The sequence below is a fragment of the Daphnia carinata genome, chromosome 9, assembly GCF_022539665.2.
Source record: "Daphnia carinata strain CSIRO-1 chromosome 9, CSIRO_AGI_Dcar_HiC_V3, whole genome shotgun sequence".
NCBI lineage: Eukaryota > Metazoa > Arthropoda > Branchiopoda > Diplostraca > Daphniidae > Daphnia > Daphnia carinata.
The window spans coordinates 8,009,071-8,027,006 of NC_081339.1; the positions used below are offsets into that span (position 1 = coordinate 8,009,071).

Below are 17,936 nucleotides of genomic sequence, written 5' to 3' on the forward strand. Positions count from 1 at the left end.
AAATGACTTGGCCTGTCTAATAATAAAGAAGACTAAACTTTTGTTTTTCATTTTGATATTGATCACTCCTGATTTAACTATAGAAAACATGGCCGATATACTAAAATGTCATTCAACTAATTGGCTTTCAAAACATATCAATGGTAGAACAGACGGAGAGGTGATAGGGATTTTGCAAATTCAGCAGCAATCAAATGCTGTCCAACAAAAATAAAAAGAGGGAAAGATGTTAAAAAAAAAGAAAAGAAAAAGAGTAGAGGACAGTCTAATCGATAAGGTCTGTCATTCTCTTCCCTTCTTCCGGAGGAAAAAGAATCTTTAAAAAATAAAAGTACATGCCTTCCGTCCGTCTGTCTGTGTCAGAGACTTCGGATGCTTTCAACATATTCAAAACAGGGATGGGAGGGGGGCATCTAATCAAAATGTCGAACTAGATAAAAGCATTGGAAGAATAAAAATGTAACCTTTCCTTGGACTAGACGCCCAGTTACACCACGCATCCAATTAAGACCGGCCACAAGCACAGCCTCCCGTTTCAGCTATTTGCATCCGAAAAATGGCGGGAATGAATCGTGAATTCTCAATGGACCTGCGTTCGTTTAACGTTCCTAATGAAAGAGAGAAAAAAAAAATTGAGAGATATTAAAGAAAGCAGCGTGTCACGCACATTTTGTTTTTTACGAGCAAACCGAATGACATTCTGCAGATAAGTAGAAAATCAAAGCATATCACAAAAAGATGATGTAATCCAACAGTCAACAACAGACTGATAAATAATGCAAGGCAAATTTTAGTTAACGATTAGTTTATCATAAACAAAAGACTTGGCCCTGAGGATGTCATACTGTCCCCAACAGGACGAACAAAATCCGATTCCCCCTCCCAACCTTTTCCATTACCATCTGCATTCAATGACCTGGTTTGTTGTTAACCAATTGATCGTGTCCTTTTTCCTTCGTTCCCATACAACTGCGTTGCATTTCAGTTAGGCGTCGAATGGCTTTTTATCTTTTCCAAATACGATTGTATTCTGTATTCACGTCAACCTTGACAAGATGTTTCACAACCCCCTCCAAACAAACAGCTTCAATTGGGTAATGGACTGAACAAATCGAGTCTTGAATGAAATTGTACAAGAACGCTATCTCTACATTCGCAGAAGCGCACGCGTAAGTGAATAACCGTAACGCAATTGATGCGCAACTCAAAACGAATACCGACGCAGTGACGACAGCATAATAAATCCTGTAACAGAGCTACGTTGGTTAGAACTCGTCACGTGATATTGGTATTAACAGCATCGATGGATGAGAAAATAAAGCGGGTCAAGTGTGATGAAAAAAAAATGGGATCAAAACGCTGTTGGAGTTAGAGGTGAGAAACTGCAGGTGCAACTCGATAGAGTTGCTAGTATTTTTGGTCCATTCTAAGAGAAGCCGATTGATCTAGTTAATCCTATTGAATTGTTATACATAGAATCTATCAGCTGCTAGTTTACGAAAGTATTTAAACTGCCTAAAATGAAGATATAAGCAAAATCTCATTTCAGTTGGAACGTCAGAGTACTTGTGAAGGAAAATGCTGAGTTTGCGCGTGTGCAAATAGAAAGCAATTGCGTAGGTCATAAAAGTCTGGTCTCTGTGGACAACTTTATCGAGAAGATCGGCAACATCCAGCAGATTCTACAAGAAAGATTTCCAACTAATAAGTGTATAGGCCAAATAACAGGATTTGTCATAGAGCCAAGTGGCTACGGAGAAATGTCTGGAACCTGCAGGAAACAAAGTTTTCCAGACAAAGAAATAAAAGCCAATAGAAGCAATACAAAACAAAACGAAACAAACAGAAACAACCTCTTCTTTAATATCCAGCGTATACCGATTACAAGCAATTTTCTAAGCCTAATTAAGTAAACTATTCCAAGTGATCTCGCAACTCGTGTGGTCACTGATAGTTGCCAAAAAAAAATGTTTTGTAAAATGATAGAATCGTTTACCAATGTATTGTCCGCGGGCGCGAAGAAGAAAAGTCAACTCATCGCACTACCATCGCAAAAGTATGGCAGCGGCACATCCCCGTTCCATCGAATACGACATTATTTATGTAACGAAACATTTGTTACCAAAATGTAATTTAAACTCTCGCACTTCACTTTATTTATTTCAAATGTGGTTGCATTTTTTTAATCTTCAATGTACTCAAACGGCTCCGGTGGTTCAGGTTCGGCTTCTTCCTCCACTTTGGGACCCATTGCTGCAAAGAAAATGGACAGAATAAAGTATCGTTTTTATTTTCTCAAGCTTTATGAAATCCATCAAACCTGCAACAGGTTCAACTAATTCTTCAGGTTGATCTGTTTGTCCGTAGCGCATAACGATAATGCCACCAATGCCGATATCCTTCAACGGAATGTACTTGGAGTTTTCCGCCATTTGAACAACTTTTAACTGGGATGCAAAATTTAAAAAAAAAAAAATGGGTTTTAATGTAGAAATATCGTAGCAGGTTACGATTAAATTTACGCTTACCTGCTGTCGGACAACTCGAGCTGGATTGGACAGTATTTCAAAGTTGGGCTCTTCTTTCGGCTTTTCTTTTTCCTCTTTTAGTTTTTTGTCTTCGGCAATCTTTTCTGCGCTGGGCTGCTCATCGACTTCCATTTTCTCGGCAACAGCAGGAGTGGCACCAGAGCTAGCTGCTTGAGAGGTTTTCGAGTGGGCTGCTTCGCGACGCTTAGCTCTTGCTGTGATGGACAAAACTGCAGCCGTAACTGTTCCTTTTCTTCCCGCTTCTTCTCCTCAAGTAAAGGTGGAGGAGCATAGACGGACGGCTTGGCATTCGAGCGATACTCAACTTTAGGCATCTTAATAATAATAATTTAAAAAAAAGATGTGGGTAAATGTCAAAGGCTCTCCTAATGATCGAAACATTAAAAATTGAATACCTTCAGATCAGAATTCAGACCGATAATGGCAGTAGGTGCAAATGCCAGAGACAAGCACAAACTGGACGGGAACCAGTACCAATACTGCGTGAAAATCATGAGCCCAACGACAGCACTCATGTTGGTATGCCCGGTTCGCGATTGCAAAGAGATGGTTACATTGCGTCCGCCTGCATCGATGATGCCTTGCGCCAAGATGGCACCAAATTTGGCCATGACATCTTCGTGCTTGTCACCGATGACTTTGGCATAAAGCTGTCGGATGTCTTTTACTTTTGATGACGTGAATTCGGTGTGCTGAACGAGCACTAGCGCTGAAGCCAACAGTGCTCCTTGGCGTACGTAATTGACCGGATCGTTCATCATGGGCTCTAGAAGTGCAACTGCTTCCTAATAAAGGCGGAAAACAAAATGTAAAAAATTTTAAGAATCAAATAAATGAAGAAGACGAAGACCAGAATCATGTAAAGAATGCAAAATGAAAAGGAATTTACCTTTAATCCCGTGCCGGCGCAGGCAATTCCTAATGCCATGGCTGCTCCATATCGAACGTGTGGGTTGTAACTCTCAGCTAGGAGAGAGACTACACTGGGACATTGCTCCGGATTTCTTTTTTAGAATAATGAAACCAATAAAATTACTCATTGTTTTAACAAAAAAAGAAACGTTGTGAGATTGAAATTATTGACAACTTAGATATGTTGGGTGACACACAAATGCTTTTTGGATACAACGTAGAAAGAGATTTTAAAGACTTTGGAAGGCCTACGCAGATGATTATAACTTCGAATCGTTGAAGCGAAGCACGTGAACATACCTGAACAAGAGGAATCCCAAAGCAGTGACGGCAGCACGGCGGACGTCATCGTTTACGTCAGATACCTTACGGGCCCAAAATGAATATGATTAACCACGTCTTCGATACTCTATCTTAAAATTGAACAACTTACAGCAACGTGTAATAGTTTACGGACGGCCTGGTTGTTGCCCGTTCCACAGTAAGCCAAGGCTAGTGTGTGCATGGCGGCCCTCCTAAGGATCGGGTCTTTGTCCTTGGCCAGCGTGTCTATTAGGTCGTCGGCTTCTTCCAGACGACCGTACATGGTGAGGGCAATACCAACAGCCAATCCGCGCATGATCTTCTCGTGTTGAGTCTCTTGGGCATACGACACCATATCCTCGATGGCCTGCTGCGATCGCGAGCCCAACATCGTCAGACCCATGGCCATGCCAGCAGCTTCGCCCGTCACAGCATCGTCTTGGTAAAGATGGAATTTCAGCTGTTCATAGACGTCGGCTCTCTGGGTTCCCATGCTGGCCAAACCGAGGCCAAGGCATCCTCCATGGCGGATCACCTCGTTGGAGGCTTCTTTGAGCTGTTGGAGTAGGTAGTCTGTGATGTTGGCGCCGTGGTTGGCGTGGATTAAGCCAAGTGCGTACAGTCCACCACCTTCAGAGAAGCCCGCGGACGTCGCTGCAACTTCACGAGGAAGATATGCCGCCATGAGGGCTAGTGCTTCTTTCTCGTGTCCGCGGTGGATGACACCCAATGAAGCTGTTGCAGTCAATTTAGCCCAGTTGGTAGCACGTGACAGCCAGTCCAAATTATCTCTACATCAATGACAAAAAATGTTTTATTTCAGAAAAGAAAACTTTTGTCATAAAACGAATACCTCAGGAATTGATCAGAAGTCGTTCCACTGTGCATGAAAGCATTGGCAATAACAGTAGCCGTGTGGCAAACAGACACACGAATTGCATCTTTTGTCTGCTTCAAAATCAGCAAATCGCTTTTGTTGTTCCGGATGAGAAACTGCAAATGAAGCTCAATGCTCAGTTCACCACCCAAAATAGTCACCAAGCGGTCTAGGCGTTTCTTCATAAGCTCTTCTTTTGGACTCTATTTCAAACTCATTTACTTAACAAAATTCGAATTCTAAAATGAAGAAAATGACTTACTAAAACAGGTTCTACTTTTGCTTCCTTGCTTTCTTCAGTTTTGTCTTCATCAGCCACTACATCCCGATAAAAAAATGTCGTTAATCTGTTAGAAAGCGAATCAGAATATTCAAAGCAAACCTGGAGGTGCAATGGTTGTTGGTTTTAGGGCTTGAAGCACTCGTGCGAGAAACTGCTGTGTAGCGCTTTCGTACAAATCAAACGCAATTTGGTAGGCCATCAGAGTTGAGTCTTGTTCTCCATGGACGAGTTTGTCGAGGATATCAGCAACGGCCAATGGATCATCCAGGAAAATGAGGCACTGGCACATGCTAACGTAATCGGGGTAGCTAGCTCGCGATACAAATCCACCAAACAACGAAGAACTACGTTTCTAAACTGTCGGTGTTGCAGTAATTCAAGGCAAACCTTGAGGCAATAATGCAACATGCCAGGCACATCACCCTGTGTCAACCAAAAACATCTAGGGTGAATAAAGCGAGAACAGGCGCTTGTTTCTTATTGATATACCGATTCTAAAATTGCACGTCGGAATACATCCATTCTCCTGGTTTCGATCGCAATTCCAATGGCCTGCTTATACTGCCCATCATCTAAGCATCTTTGAAACATTCGGTTGACAATGCCTTCCAGCCTGAATGTTATTAAAAACATGGCTGTAACTCTGGCTTAGTCTGTAGTTTAGAATTTAACAAACCTTGAATCAATTGGTTTGACATCTTGTGCTCCTTCAGCTAATGCTACTTTTTGTTGGCTATAGAAATCCATGCATTTAGCTGACAAAAAAAAAGTTCTGTTAATTAGAAATGGTTCATATGCGATGAAGTTACTTGTTCACCTATTGTTGTTTGAACATACTCCGAATTGCTCATGACATCAAACAAATTACCAGCACCAAGTGCATATGTAAGAGAGTCCTCAAATGAGCCAAGATGATGGTATACTTTGCTCACAACAAGAGCAGCTAGTTCACATTGGGGAAAGCTCTTGTCTTCATGAAGAATTTCTCTACAAGCATAAAGAAAATTATGTTTGTAACTGTCTCACATTTTGCAAAGTCACTCACATTTTTTCAACTGAATCAGCGATTTCAGGCCAGAACTCATCCACAATTTCGTTTAGTTTCTGAAGTGCAAACTCTTTCAGCAGTATGTTTGGTTCATCCAGAAGAGCAATGACTCCGACTAAATAATACAAAAAAGAATCAATGATTTAATTGGACAGGTTTTTTAGCTGGTTCATAAAAAGATGTGCCACTGTTTTGTATTGAGTTGCACAATGTAACAAGTCGTTGCATTTTCACATCATACGTCTGACACTTCCTCAGCTTTACTTTTTCGTCCAAGGAAAAAAATTGTTTAAAAAAGAAACCCACCGGCTGAAGTGATGCTCATCTTCGAAGTCTCGCAATGTTGCGGGGCTACTTTCAACATAACGGAGACAAAGCGTGCCACTGGCCGAACAAATTAATATGAAAAAAAAATCCAAGATACTTTTCAATGTCTCGTATCGTGTGCTACCGAACAATTTTTGTGCTCAGTCACTTAACAGCCGGCTAAGGGCGGATGGTGCGTTTCATTTGTTTCTCCAGGCCATCTATTGAGCTTGTTTAGTTACTAAGAAAATAAACCAACTTTCCTATTTCATAGGGAAAAATTCGTGCTGTGTTTACAGACAACGTCAGGGAAGGTGGAATTATAAGGCCAAGGATAATAATATCGTGTAGTTTGAAGTAAAAGGACGAAAATGACGATACACAATCTATACATGTTTGACCGACAAGGTGTTTTGATGTACTATGGAGAATGGAATCGAAAACGCCAATCAGGAATGACCATTGAAGAAGTAAGTTTATTCCATCACAAATTTACATTAAAATCTTTATTGAAAAGTATTTTCTTATTTTTCTTAATACAGGAAGCAAAACTTATGTATGGTATGCTGTATTCCATCAAAAATTTTGTCAGTAAAATGTCTCCAACTGATGTCCGAGAAGGTTTCCAGTGTTATAGAACTTCCAAGTATGTGTTGAACTATTTTGAAACTCCTTCTGGAGTGAAATTTGTGATGAATACTGACCTGAATTCCCAGGGTGTAAGAGAGCTTTTACAAACAATCAACAGTCAGGTAATTTTTATTTGATGGGTTATGTTTATTCCAAATCATTCTATGTGACCAATTATTATATATTTATACAGATTTATATTGAATATTGTGTGAAGAATCCTGCCTATAAATCTGGAGAAACAATCCAGTGTGAACTGTTTAAAACAAAATTGGATGAGCTTGTCAAGCAATCTCCCATATTTAAAAGCTGAAATTTTATTGTTTGGTGAAAATGTCAATCTGCTGTGAATAAATTGCTGTATAAACGATACCAGGGGTTTCTGTTTTACACGAGTTCGAATACAAACTTGGACCAACATTTCGGTGCAGTGAAGGATTGGGAATCGGAATGCCCCAGAGTTTGGACTCACGGAATAGGGACATGGTATAATAGAACTTAAGCTGTTACATCATGGTAGGGGGCTCAGGAGTCGGGACTAACTATGGGTTCACGGGCCGTTGCTGATTTACTGCCTGCCTAACTTTTCGGTTTAGTTGTAAACAAACATGGCAACGCTGTTTTGGAGCGCAAGGGGGAGGGAAAGTTTTGTTCGTAAAAAGAGGAGCCAACAGTCAGTTTCCAATCGGCAGCAGACCGCCATTGATCGTAAGGAGAAAGGCTACATGAAGCTAGCTCACAAGCATCCGTAGCCGTTTGTAGGAATTATCTGTTGATTCAAGTCGTTCATAGTGTATTGTTTTTTGTTGATATCTTCTACGTTCTCCCGGTTCCCGGGTAATACATTTAAATCGTGTTAATAATATTTTACTTGTAATTGGACTAAATAAAAGAAAGCAAGCACTCTTGAAAGTGCCACCTTGACTAGAAACCTTAACCTAGATTATGCAACTCCAAAGTTTAACTACTCTTAACAATTTTTGTTTATCCTATTGATCATTTGGTCAATTTCTAGGGTGGGATTGCTGCTGACATGGGCACTTTAGGCTCAGATTCCAAAGCCACTATAAGGCTGGTGAAACGGGTTCAGTTTGGCATCCTGAGCCCAGATGAAATCCGCAGGATGTCTGTCACCGAAGGTGGCATCAGATATCCTGAGATCTATGAAGGTGGTAAACCCAAGTTGGGTGGTCTTATGGACCCCCGACAGGGAGTCATCGACAGGTCAGCCAGGTGCCAAACTTGTGCAGGCAACATGAATGAATGCCCAGGACATTTTGGCCACATTGATCTAGCCAAGCCTGTATATCACATCGGATTCATTCAGAAGACTATGAAAATTCTTCGTTGTGTGTGCTTTTACTGCTCTAAACTTTTGGTAAGTTTTTTCAACTAACATGTGTAATATGTATTTACAGTGAAATGCTCTCTTGATACCATAGGTAAGCCCAAACAACCCCAAAATTAAGGAAATTTTGGTGAAATCAAAAGGCCAACCAAGAAAACGTATGGCTCATGTATATGATCTTTGCAAAGGGAAAAACATATGTGAAGGCGGTGATGAAATTGATATTGGGAAAGATGAAGACATATCAAAGGAGGCATCAAAAAAAGTAAGCCATGGCGGATGTGGTCGTTACCAACCAACTATTCGCCGCCAAGGTTTGGAAATGACGGGCGAATGGAAGCACGTAAATGAAGATTCGCAAGAAAAGAAAATTGTTTTGACGGCCGAACGTGTTTGGGAGATTTTCAAACACATTTCTGACGAAGAGTGCGCCATCCTCGGAATGGATCCTAAATATGCCCGTCCAGACTGGATGATCGTCACTTGCTTGCCCGTACCTCCCCTTGCCGTTCGCCCGGCCGTTGTGATGCACGGTTCGGCCCGTAACCAAGACGATCTCACCCACAAACTGGCAGACATCGTTAAAGCTAACAACGAGCTGCAACGTAACGAACAGTCTGGTGCTGCAGCTCATATCATAGCCGAAAATATTAAAATGCTCCAGTTCCACGTTGCAACCATGGTAGACAACGACTCGCCAGGACTTCCTCGAGCTCAGCAGAAATCCGGTCGCCCCATCAAATCCGTCAAAGCACGTTTGAAGGGTAAACGGATTTTACTCTCATACTCATGTCACAAATCTTATTTTTTTTTCTCTCTCTCTGTTGGTGTCTATAGGCAAGGAAGGTCGTATTCGAGGTAACTTGATGGGTAAACGTGTCGACTTTTCAGCACGTACGGTTATTACGCCGGATCCTAATTTGCGCATCGATCAAGTCGGCGTCCCTCGAAGTATTGCGCAAAACATGACCTTTCCTGAAATTGTTACGCCTTTCAACATTGAGAAGATGCAAGAATTAGTGCAACGTGGTAACTCGCAATACCCGGGTGCCAAGTACATCATTCGAGAAAATGGCGACCGAATTGATTTGAGATTTCATCCAAAATCTTCTGATCTGCATCTTCAATGCGGTTACAAAGTCGAGAGACACATCCGTGATGGTGATTTAGTTGTTTTCAACCGACAACCTACGCTGCACAAAATGTCTATGATGGGGCATCGTGTCAAAGTACTTCCTTGGTCCACGTTTCGCATGAACCTCAGTTGCACGTCTCCCTACAACGCTGATTTTGACGGCGACGAGATGAACTTGCACGTTCCTCAAAGTATGGAAACTCGTGCCGAAGTAGAAAATATCCACGTCACTCCGCGCCAGATTATCACTCCGCAGGCCAACAAACCCGTCATGGGTATTGTGCAGGACACACTTTGTGCTGTCCGTAAAATGACAAAACGCGACGTATTCCTTGAGAAAGAGCAGATGATGAATTTGCTCATGTTTTTGCCCACCTGGGATGGCAAAATGCCTCAACCCGCCATACTTAAACCAAGGCCTATGTGGACAGGTGATACACCTACAAATAAAAATTTCACAAGTAATCCCAATTAACCTTGAATTTATGGCGATTGCAGGCAAGCAGCTGTTCACCCTGATCATTCCAGGAAATGTAAACATGATTCGTACACACTCTACCCATCCTGACGATGAAGATGACGGTCCTTACAAGTGGATATCTCCAGGAGACACTAAGGTCATGGTAGAAAATGGCGAACTGGTGATGGGCATTTTATGTAAGAAGACACTTGGTGCCTCCGCCGCTTCTTTGCTCCATATTATTTTCATGGAATTGGGCCACGAAGTTTGTGGACGATTCTATGGTAACATTCAGACAGTCATCAACAATTGGCTGTTGTACGAAGGCCACAGCATCGGTATTGGCGACACCATCGCCGATCCTCAGACATACTTGGATATTCAGGCCACAATTAAAAAGGCTAAAGAAGACGTCATAGAGGTTATCCAGAAATCACATAACGACGAACTAGAGCCCACACCTGGTAACACCCTTCGTCAAACCTTCGAAAATCAAGTGAACCGTATCCTTAACGACGCTCGTGACAAAACTGGTGGTTCAGCCAAGAAGTCGCTGACGGAGTACAATAACCTCAAGTCCATGGTGGTAGCTGGTTCCAAGGGTTCTAACATCAACATTTCCCAGGTCATTGCTTGCGTCGGTCAGCAGAACGTCGAAGGTAAACGAATTCCCTTTGGATTTCGCAAAAGGACACTGCCTCATTTCATCAAGGACGATTACGGTCCCGAGTCGAGAGGATTCGTCGAAAATTCATATCTTGCCGGCTTGACCCCTTCGGAGTTTTACTTCCACGCTATGGGTGGTCGTGAAGGTCTTATCGACACAGCCGTCAAAACTGCCGAAACTGGTTACATTCAGCGACGTCTCATCAAAGCCATGGAGTCTGTAATGGTCCACTACGACGGAACAGTCCGTAACTCGGTCGGCCAATTGATTCAGCTCCGTTATGGTGAAGATGGTCTTTCTGCAGAATCCGTGGAATTCCAGACGATGCCAACTGTCAAGCTTTCCAACAAGGCCTTTGAGAAAAAGTTCAAGTTTGAGCCAAGTAACGAACGCTATTTACGACGCATCTTCAACGAAGACATTACTCGTGAATTGATGAGCAGCGCCGAAGTCATCACAGAGATCGAACACGAGTGGGAGCAGTTGGACAAAGATCGTGAAGCCCTACGTCAAATTTTCCCAACTGGCGAGAACAAGGTAGTGTTGCCTTGCAATCTTCAACGCATGATCTGGAACGTTCAGAAGATTTTCCACATCAATAAACGAGCACCAACGGACTTGAGTCCTCTTCGCGTCATCCAAGGTGTCAGAGATCTGCTTTCCAGATGTGTCATTGTAGTTGGGGAGGACAAGTTGAGTGTCCAAGCTAATCAGAACGCCACTCTTCTGTTCCAGTGCCTAATTCGTTCCACACTATGTTCTAAACGTTTAGCCGAAGAGTATCGGCTCTCCTCAGAGGCTTTTGAATGGCTTATCGGTGAAATCGAGACCCGTTTCCAACAAGCACAGGCCCAACCTGGTGAAATGGTGGGTGCTCTCGCCGCTCAATCTCTCGGTGAGCCCGCCACTCAGATGACGCTCAATACTTTCCATTTTGCTGGTGTCTCATCGAAGAACGTAACACTCGGTGTGCCGCGTCTTAAGGAAATCATCAACATCAGTAAAAATCCCAAAGCCCCGTCTTTGACCGTTTTCTTAACTGGCGCAGCAGCTCGCGATGCCGAAAAGGCTAAAAACGTTTTGTGTCGTCTTGAACACACGACCCTGCGTAAGGTGACGGCCAACACAGCCATCTACTACGATCCCGACCCACAAAACACGGTCATCTCTGAAGATCAGGAATTCGTCAATGTCTACTATGAAATGCCTGACTTCGATCCGACGCGGATCTCGCCTTGGTTACTGCGTATCGAGTTGGACCGTAAACGTATGACGGACAAGCGTCTCACCATGGAACAGATTGCTGAGAAGGTGAATGCAGGCTTCGGTGACGACCTCAATTGCATCTTTAACGACGACAACGCTGAGAAGTTGGTGCTGCGTATCCGTATCATGAACAGCGACGACAGCAAATTCACGGAAGAAGAGGAGCAAGTTGACAAAATGGAAGACGACATGTTTTTGCGCTGTATCGAAGCCAACATGTTGTCTGACATGACACTGCAAGGTATCGAATCCATCGGCAAAGTCTACATGCATTTGCCACAAACGGACCAGAAGAAACGTATTGTCGTCACGGAAGCTGGAGAGTTCAAAGCCATTGCGGAATGGCTTCTCGAAACGGACGGTACGCAGTTGATGCGAGTATTGAGCGAACGTGACGTCGACCCTGTCCGTACCTACTCAAACGACATTTGTGAAATCTTCGCTGTTCTCGGCATCGAAGCTGTGCGTAAATCAGTCGAAAAAGAAATGAACATGGTGCTTCAATTTTATGGCTTGTACGTCAACTATCGTCATTTGGCTTTGCTTTGCGACGTTATGACGGCCAAAGGTCATTTGATGGCCATCACTCGTCACGGTATCAACAGACAGGTAATGCTCGTCTTGTAGCAAATATTTTATTTTATTTTAAATTTTTCTCTAACAATTCCTGATTATTTTTTGTGTACGTTTTCATTCTTTCTAGGACACTGGTGCCTTGATGAGATGTTCCTTCGAAGAAACGGTGGACGTGTTGTTGGAGGCAGCCGGCCATGCTGAAGTCGATCCTCTGCGTGGTGTGTCTGAAAACATCATCTTGGGCCAGCTTCCTCGCATGGGTACAGGTTGTTTCGACCTCCTCCTCGACGCCGAAAAGTGCAAACAAGGCATTGAAATTCCGCTCAGCATTGGCGCTGGTATGGGTACGGGTATGTTCTTCGGTAGCGCGGCAACTCCCATGGCCGGCATGAGTCCTCAAATGACGCCGTGGAACCAAGTGGCGACGCCGGCCTACGGATCGGTTTGGTCACCTGGTCTTGGAAGTGGCATGACACCTGGAGGTCCCGCATTCTCTCCATCGGTGGCTAGTGATGCTAGCGGTCTTTCACCGGGCTATTCTCCAGCTTGGTCTCCGCAACCGGGCAGTCCAGGGTCGCCTGGTCCGGGTATGAGCCCTTACATTCCCAGTCCTGGAATGTCACCTTCATATTCGCCTTCATCACCGGCTTACGCGCCTACCAGCCCTTCAATGACGCCGTCAAGTCCGTCTTATTCGCCTACCAGCCCGTCATACAGTCCGACTAGCCCCAATTATAGTCCGACGAGCCCTGGATATTCGCCCACATCACCGAGCTATTCGCCGACCAGTCCGAGCTACTCTCCGACATCTCCCAGCTACAGTCCGACGTCACCGACGTATTCACCGACCAGTCCAAGTTATTCGCCGACAAGTCCTAGTTACTCGCCTACCTCGCCGAGTTATAGCCCGACGTCGCCGACTTACTCACCATCCAGTCCATCATACAGTCCGAGCTCGCCAAGCTATTCTCCTACCAGCCCGAGCTATTCCCCGACAAGTCCGAGTTACTCTCCGACGAGTCCGAGTTATTCGCCAAGTTCTCCGAGCTACACGCCGGCGTCTCCCAGCTACAGCCCGACAAGCCCGAGTTACTCGCCCAGCTCTCCACAGTACTCGCCTCGTAGCCCAGCTTATTCTCCTAGTAGCCCGAAATATTCGCCGACATCGCCGTCTTACTCGCCGGGCTCTCCACAGTACACCCCAGCGTCGCCCAAGTACTCGCCGACGTCGCCGACTTATTCCCCAACTTCTCCGGCGTACTCTCCGAGCAGTCCAAAGTACTCACCTACATCGCCGCGCTATAGCCCCGCCTCTCCCAAGTACTCGCCGACTTCACCGAGCTACAGTCCGGCAAGCCCGGCGTACTCGCCAAGCAGCCCAAACTACTCTCCTACTTCTCCATCCTATTCGCCCGCCTCTCCCAAATATTCACCAACATCCCCCACCTATTCACCAGCACCTACGGGCTACTCGCCCACTTCGCCTTCATATTCGCCCACCAGTCCCACTTACGAATCCGATTCTGAAAGAGAGAAAGAAGATCGTCGTAAACGTTCGAGGCGATAGTGTGGCCTACGGCAGCTCAACACTGACATACAACATAAATCCATTCAGGTTCATGGTGACGATTTATTTTTTTTTTTCTTTATATGATTCCCCATTAGCAATTGGTTCAGTCGTTGAGCTTCGTTGTTACCTTTCAGCCAGAATTTCTTGTTTCCATTGTAATTGGACTTGAAGTATAATACACAAATGTGAAAATGATTGTTAGTTTATAATGTTTTAGATTGTAGGTTATATTCTAGAAGCATTTCTAGCTAAATATTATGCTTGAAATAAGGGTAAAGTATCAAGTGGGTGCACTTATAATCATATGGTTGGCGCATTATTATGCACGTAAAACATAAAATGCTATTTATTGATACATTACATAATGCGTAAATAAAAAGTGAGGTAAACTGTATTACAACTAGCACCATACGACTCGGCCATCAACTGTAGTCAGGCTACCCGCCCCGCCCTACCTCTGATCGGGCTCAATTGCTCCGCTATTTTCCCAGCGGGGTGGGTCTAGGGGTCGGAGTCAGCCAGGAAGACATGGCGTCGTCATATTATAAAATGGCTGCTTCAAGAACTCGACTCGAATAAACAAAAAGCTTAATTGGTCTACCAAAAATGTCATATAGTGTCAACAATAATCGACAAAGAAATTGATTTGCGAAACCTCTGAGTCCGCTTAATGCGTCAAAAGTTTTTCTTGAAAAACAAATTACAAAACGTGAACCGTCGCGCTTTCCGATGATGCAAAAAAACGTGGGAGGGGAACTGATTTGACGAAATGTGCTGAAAAACCATGCTTAGAGCACTTGGCTATCTGGATTCAGGCCCTGTACAACGTGTGTTCTCTGAGGTAAATTTTTTTCTGAAATATTTCTTGGTACATTACATTTTCATTCAGTTAAGACTTGCATGCAAATATATCTATATCATATTGAAAGCTTTTATGTTTGCTTAACTTTCTTCTCTTTTTATTCGTTTATTGTTGTACAGACTGCCATTTCTAATGGCTGGTAGTGTGTTGGACATAAATTTCATGCTTGGTAAATCAGCTGATAATTCCGTTTGTATAAGAAATGCAGCCTTAATGAGGATTTTCACTTTCCTGTAAATCTGATAAGTTCAGTGTTGATTCCAAGTATCTTCAATGAATTAAACCATGAAGTTGTATTTTATTCTTAACAAAGCTAACTTTTATTTGTTTTACAGGTGTGAATAACAACATAGGAATACTTTGTTCCTTACTTTGTGCCTTAGTGACCACTAAATGTACGTTAGCAATTTACTTCTTTGGTAAATCCTAATGTGATGAGAAAATTATCCAATCTGAGTGTGTTGTGATGTATCACTAAATTAACCCTTACCTACATTCTCTGAAGCCATCCATTATATACTGATATGTTCCATGGTTATCTTTATATTAAGGAATTATCTATTTACAATAGATGTGTATTGGGTGTAGAAGCTTACCTGGTTTTTATGTGCTGATTTGTTATCCCTGGCTTACAAAACCGATAATTTAACAATGGTACTTTTAAATTTCTGACCCAGAATTCAGCTAGAACGGTAAAATTTTCTGATTTTGTTTTTACTTTTTCTTTTCAGGTTTTGAGTTCGTTTCATGGTGTTGCAAAACTACCGCGTGGAGAAATCACATTGTGGTAAGTGCTTCCCAGGATTTCATATTACATTTAGCTATATGATGAGAGCTTTGTATGATATATCCGTTATACGCGACGGCTCTGCAACAAAAGCATGAAATCCCTTGCCCTCACTGATATCTCTTCGCGATAACACTTTTACCTGGCCTTTTGTGTTTTTTTCTACTCGTACGTATTAATTTGGTAGGTTTCTATTCACAAAATGGCGTTGGCCGTTCAACGATTTCTGTCGGTTCGCTTGCGCTTCGGACATCGATCAGGTAGTTTATGCACATTGTGAATTTTGGGCTGTGATGTTTTAAGCATATGTCTGATTAACCGCAAGGTTATGATGTAACCCAGGATGCTGAGCTCTATTCAATTTCATATTTGGTCTGCATTTTCAGTAGCTGTAGCTTTTCCACTTTTCCTTCATGGTTTGCCGATGTGGGTGTTGTGTCGTAACACTTTTATGACGCCGTTTCACGCAGGTAATGGTTCTCTTTCATTTCCCTGAACCCCGATCGCCACGCGTCCTTCCTATACCATAGGATGAGATGTGATATAATTACGCAAGGAAGATGTGACATAGCCATGTACTTAGCGAACGAATTTATATCTTGTATAGGTTGTGCGGAGGTGACATTTTTTGCGGTGTACATTCAAATGACCTTTATGTTCTTATGTGTGTTTGCTAGCTGATTGTAGTTGGCCGTTGGTGTTCCTTTGGAGTTGTGTCATACTAAAATCACCAAACAGCAGGAACAAAATGTGCAGGACCAGTAGGTAAGCAATATTAGTACTATTTTAGACCATAAAGCATATAAATATCAAATGTTGATATTGGTTGGTTATGCGTTTTGAGGCCTCTGTCCATACAGCTTACAAATTCTAGTCGTATTTGGGGTATTTTAGCTTTGAAAATATGATTATAGGGGTCATATCGATGCAGTTGCGCGTCATAAGGCAAGTTTTGCAAGTATTGCAATAGTTTTTCCAATTCGATTGATTTTGGTTATAAATGGATAGACCAGATACCGCTGCTACGTCTGTATTTAATTTGTTCTTGTGTAAGCTAGCAAAACAATTTTTTGAGTGTTGGTTGAATGATATCCAATACTGTCCATCAATAATTAAACAATGAGAACTTCATATTCATGAAATTAAATTTATTTTTACCCTTTTGCATATCCCCTTTACAAATAACTCACGTCAATGTATGAAATAAATTCTCTTGCAGTCGGAGTCCGTCGACAGTGCCTGGAGACGATGAACAGACATCGAATTGCATTTAGCTGCAAACTGGAAGTTTAGTCTTTATAATAGATGTCCAGAACACTGCCTTCGGTAGCCGTTTCGCAGAGTATTTCTTCCATACAATTGTCAAATGGAAGACGGGTTCTTAGAAGGATTGCGAGTAATCCAAAAGTTAAACAAAAAAGATGAAGAATTGGAAAAAAAAGAAATCCTTCTTACAATTAATTTGTGTAAAAGTATGAAACAAGAAATTCTCTTGCAGTCGGAGACCGTCGACAGTGCCTGGAGACGATAGGTAGACATTGAAGTGCATTTGGCTGCAAATTGTAAGTCTAGTCTTTATAGATGTCCAGAACACCGCCTTCGGAAGCCGTTTCGCAGAGAATTTCCTTCATACATTTGTCACATGGAAGAATTGTTCTTAGGATGATAGCGAGCTACTTAAAAATTAAAGAAAAAAGGTGGAGAACAGAAAAAAAAAAGAAATTCTCCGTACAATTAATTCGTGTAAATGTGTGAAACAAGAAATTCTCTTGCAGTTGCAGTCCGTCGACAGTGCCTGGAGACGATATGTAGACATTGAAGTGCATTTGACTGCAAATTGTAAGTCTAGTCTTTTTAGATGTCCAGAACACCGCCATCGGAAGCCGTTAAACGTAGAGAATATTTCCCATACATTTGTCACATGGAAGAAAGGTTTTTAGTATGATAGTGAGTTACTCAAAAATTAAAGAAAAAAGAAAGTGGAGAATAGAAAAAAAAAAACTCTTCGTACAATTAAATCGTGTAAATGTGTGAAACAAGAAATTCTCTTGCAGTCGGAGTCCGTCGATAGTGCCTGGAGATGATAGGTAGACATTGAAGTGCATTTGGCTGCAAATTGTACGTCTAGTCTTTATAATAGATGTCCAGAACACTGCCTTCGGAAGCCCTTACGCAGAGAAATTTTTTCCACACATTTGACAAATGGAAGAGGGTTTTTAAGAGGATAGTGAGTCGCCAAAAAGAAAAGAAAAGCAAAAAATTGAAAGACGGTAGAAAAGTTACTTGCCGATCGATGTCAGTTGTTCATAGGCAAGTTTACACTGGTCGATTTTACCGTAAATAGTAACCTTCCCGGT

At 42.6% G+C, this 17,936-nt stretch overlaps 4 protein-coding genes and 1 long non-coding RNA gene across 7 annotated transcripts in view; 4 read left to right on the top strand and 1 right to left on the bottom strand.

Annotated features, from left to right (window-relative positions):
* Window positions 1–17,936, top strand: part of LOC130700899 (phosrestin-2-like) — a 73,459-nt gene that overhangs the window by 13,187 nt on the left and 42,336 nt on the right. The gene's annotated exons all lie outside the window — the stretch shown is intronic.
* Window positions 1,987–6,443, bottom strand: LOC130700887 (26S proteasome non-ATPase regulatory subunit 1-like). Its single transcript, XM_057522870.2, is given in 17 exon segments — window positions 1,987–2,253; window positions 2,321–2,447; window positions 2,529–2,765; window positions 2,768–2,863; window positions 2,945–3,334; window positions 3,439–3,553; window positions 3,762–3,826; window positions 3,895–4,555; window positions 4,618–4,844; window positions 4,904–4,959; window positions 5,024–5,230; window positions 5,233–5,347; window positions 5,414–5,537; window positions 5,601–5,679; window positions 5,742–5,911; window positions 5,970–6,087; window positions 6,279–6,443. Coding segments are annotated over 17 exon segments (2,916 nt in total). The 5' UTR covers window positions 6,337–6,443; the 3' UTR covers window positions 1,987–2,182.
* On the top strand, window positions 6,565–7,273 carry LOC130700912 (trafficking protein particle complex subunit 1-like). The gene is made up of 3 exons (XM_057522909.2): window positions 6,565–6,748; window positions 6,821–7,030; window positions 7,102–7,273. The coding sequence occupies exons 1-3, from the start codon at window positions 6,650–6,652 to the stop codon at window positions 7,219–7,221; spliced, it is 429 nt and encodes a 142-aa protein (XP_057378892.1). The 5' UTR covers window positions 6,565–6,649; the 3' UTR covers window positions 7,222–7,273.
* On the top strand, window positions 7,581–14,123 carry LOC130700877 (DNA-directed RNA polymerase II subunit RPB1-like). The gene is made up of 6 exons (XM_057522853.2): window positions 7,581–7,745; window positions 7,924–8,286; window positions 8,351–9,020; window positions 9,094–9,822; window positions 9,890–12,393; window positions 12,488–14,123. The coding sequence occupies exons 2-6, from the start codon at window positions 7,942–7,944 to the stop codon at window positions 13,925–13,927; spliced, it is 5,688 nt and encodes a 1,895-aa protein (XP_057378836.1). The 5' UTR covers window positions 7,581–7,745; window positions 7,924–7,941; the 3' UTR covers window positions 13,928–14,123.
* LOC130700921 (uncharacterized) lies at window positions 14,743–16,695 on the top strand. Of its 3 annotated transcripts, none has more exons than XR_009003911.1 (6): window positions 14,743–14,771; window positions 14,912–15,056; window positions 15,128–15,187; window positions 15,364–15,446; window positions 15,524–15,579; window positions 15,767–16,695. It is a non-coding gene; the product is annotated as an uncharacterized LOC130700921 (long non-coding RNA). The 3 variants fall into 3 exon arrangements; XR_009003912.2 differs by having other exon boundaries at window positions 14,912–15,025; XR_009421781.1 differs by lacking the exons at window positions 15,364–15,446; window positions 15,524–15,579; window positions 15,767–16,695 and having other exon boundaries at window positions 15,128–15,327.

Coding starts and splice junctions, on each gene's coding strand:
- LOC130700912 (XM_057522909.2), top strand. CDS start 6,650: ATGACGATACACAATCTATACATGTTTGACCGACAAGGTGTTTTGATG. Junction 6,749..6,820: donor CAGGAATGACCATTGAAGAA/GTAAGTTTATTC, acceptor TTCTTAATACAG/GAAGCAAAACTTATGTATGG. Junction 7,031..7,101: donor TACAAACAATCAACAGTCAG/GTAATTTTTATT, acceptor ATATTTATACAG/ATTTATATTGAATATTGTGT.
- LOC130700877 (XM_057522853.2), top strand. CDS start 7,942: ATGGGCACTTTAGGCTCAGATTCCAAAGCCACTATAAGGCTGGTGAAA. Junction 8,287..8,350: donor TTTACTGCTCTAAACTTTTG/GTAAGTTTTTTC, acceptor TTGATACCATAG/GTAAGCCCAAACAACCCCAA. Junction 9,021..9,093: donor CGTCAAAGCACGTTTGAAGG/GTAAACGGATTT, acceptor TGGTGTCTATAG/GCAAGGAAGGTCGTATTCGA.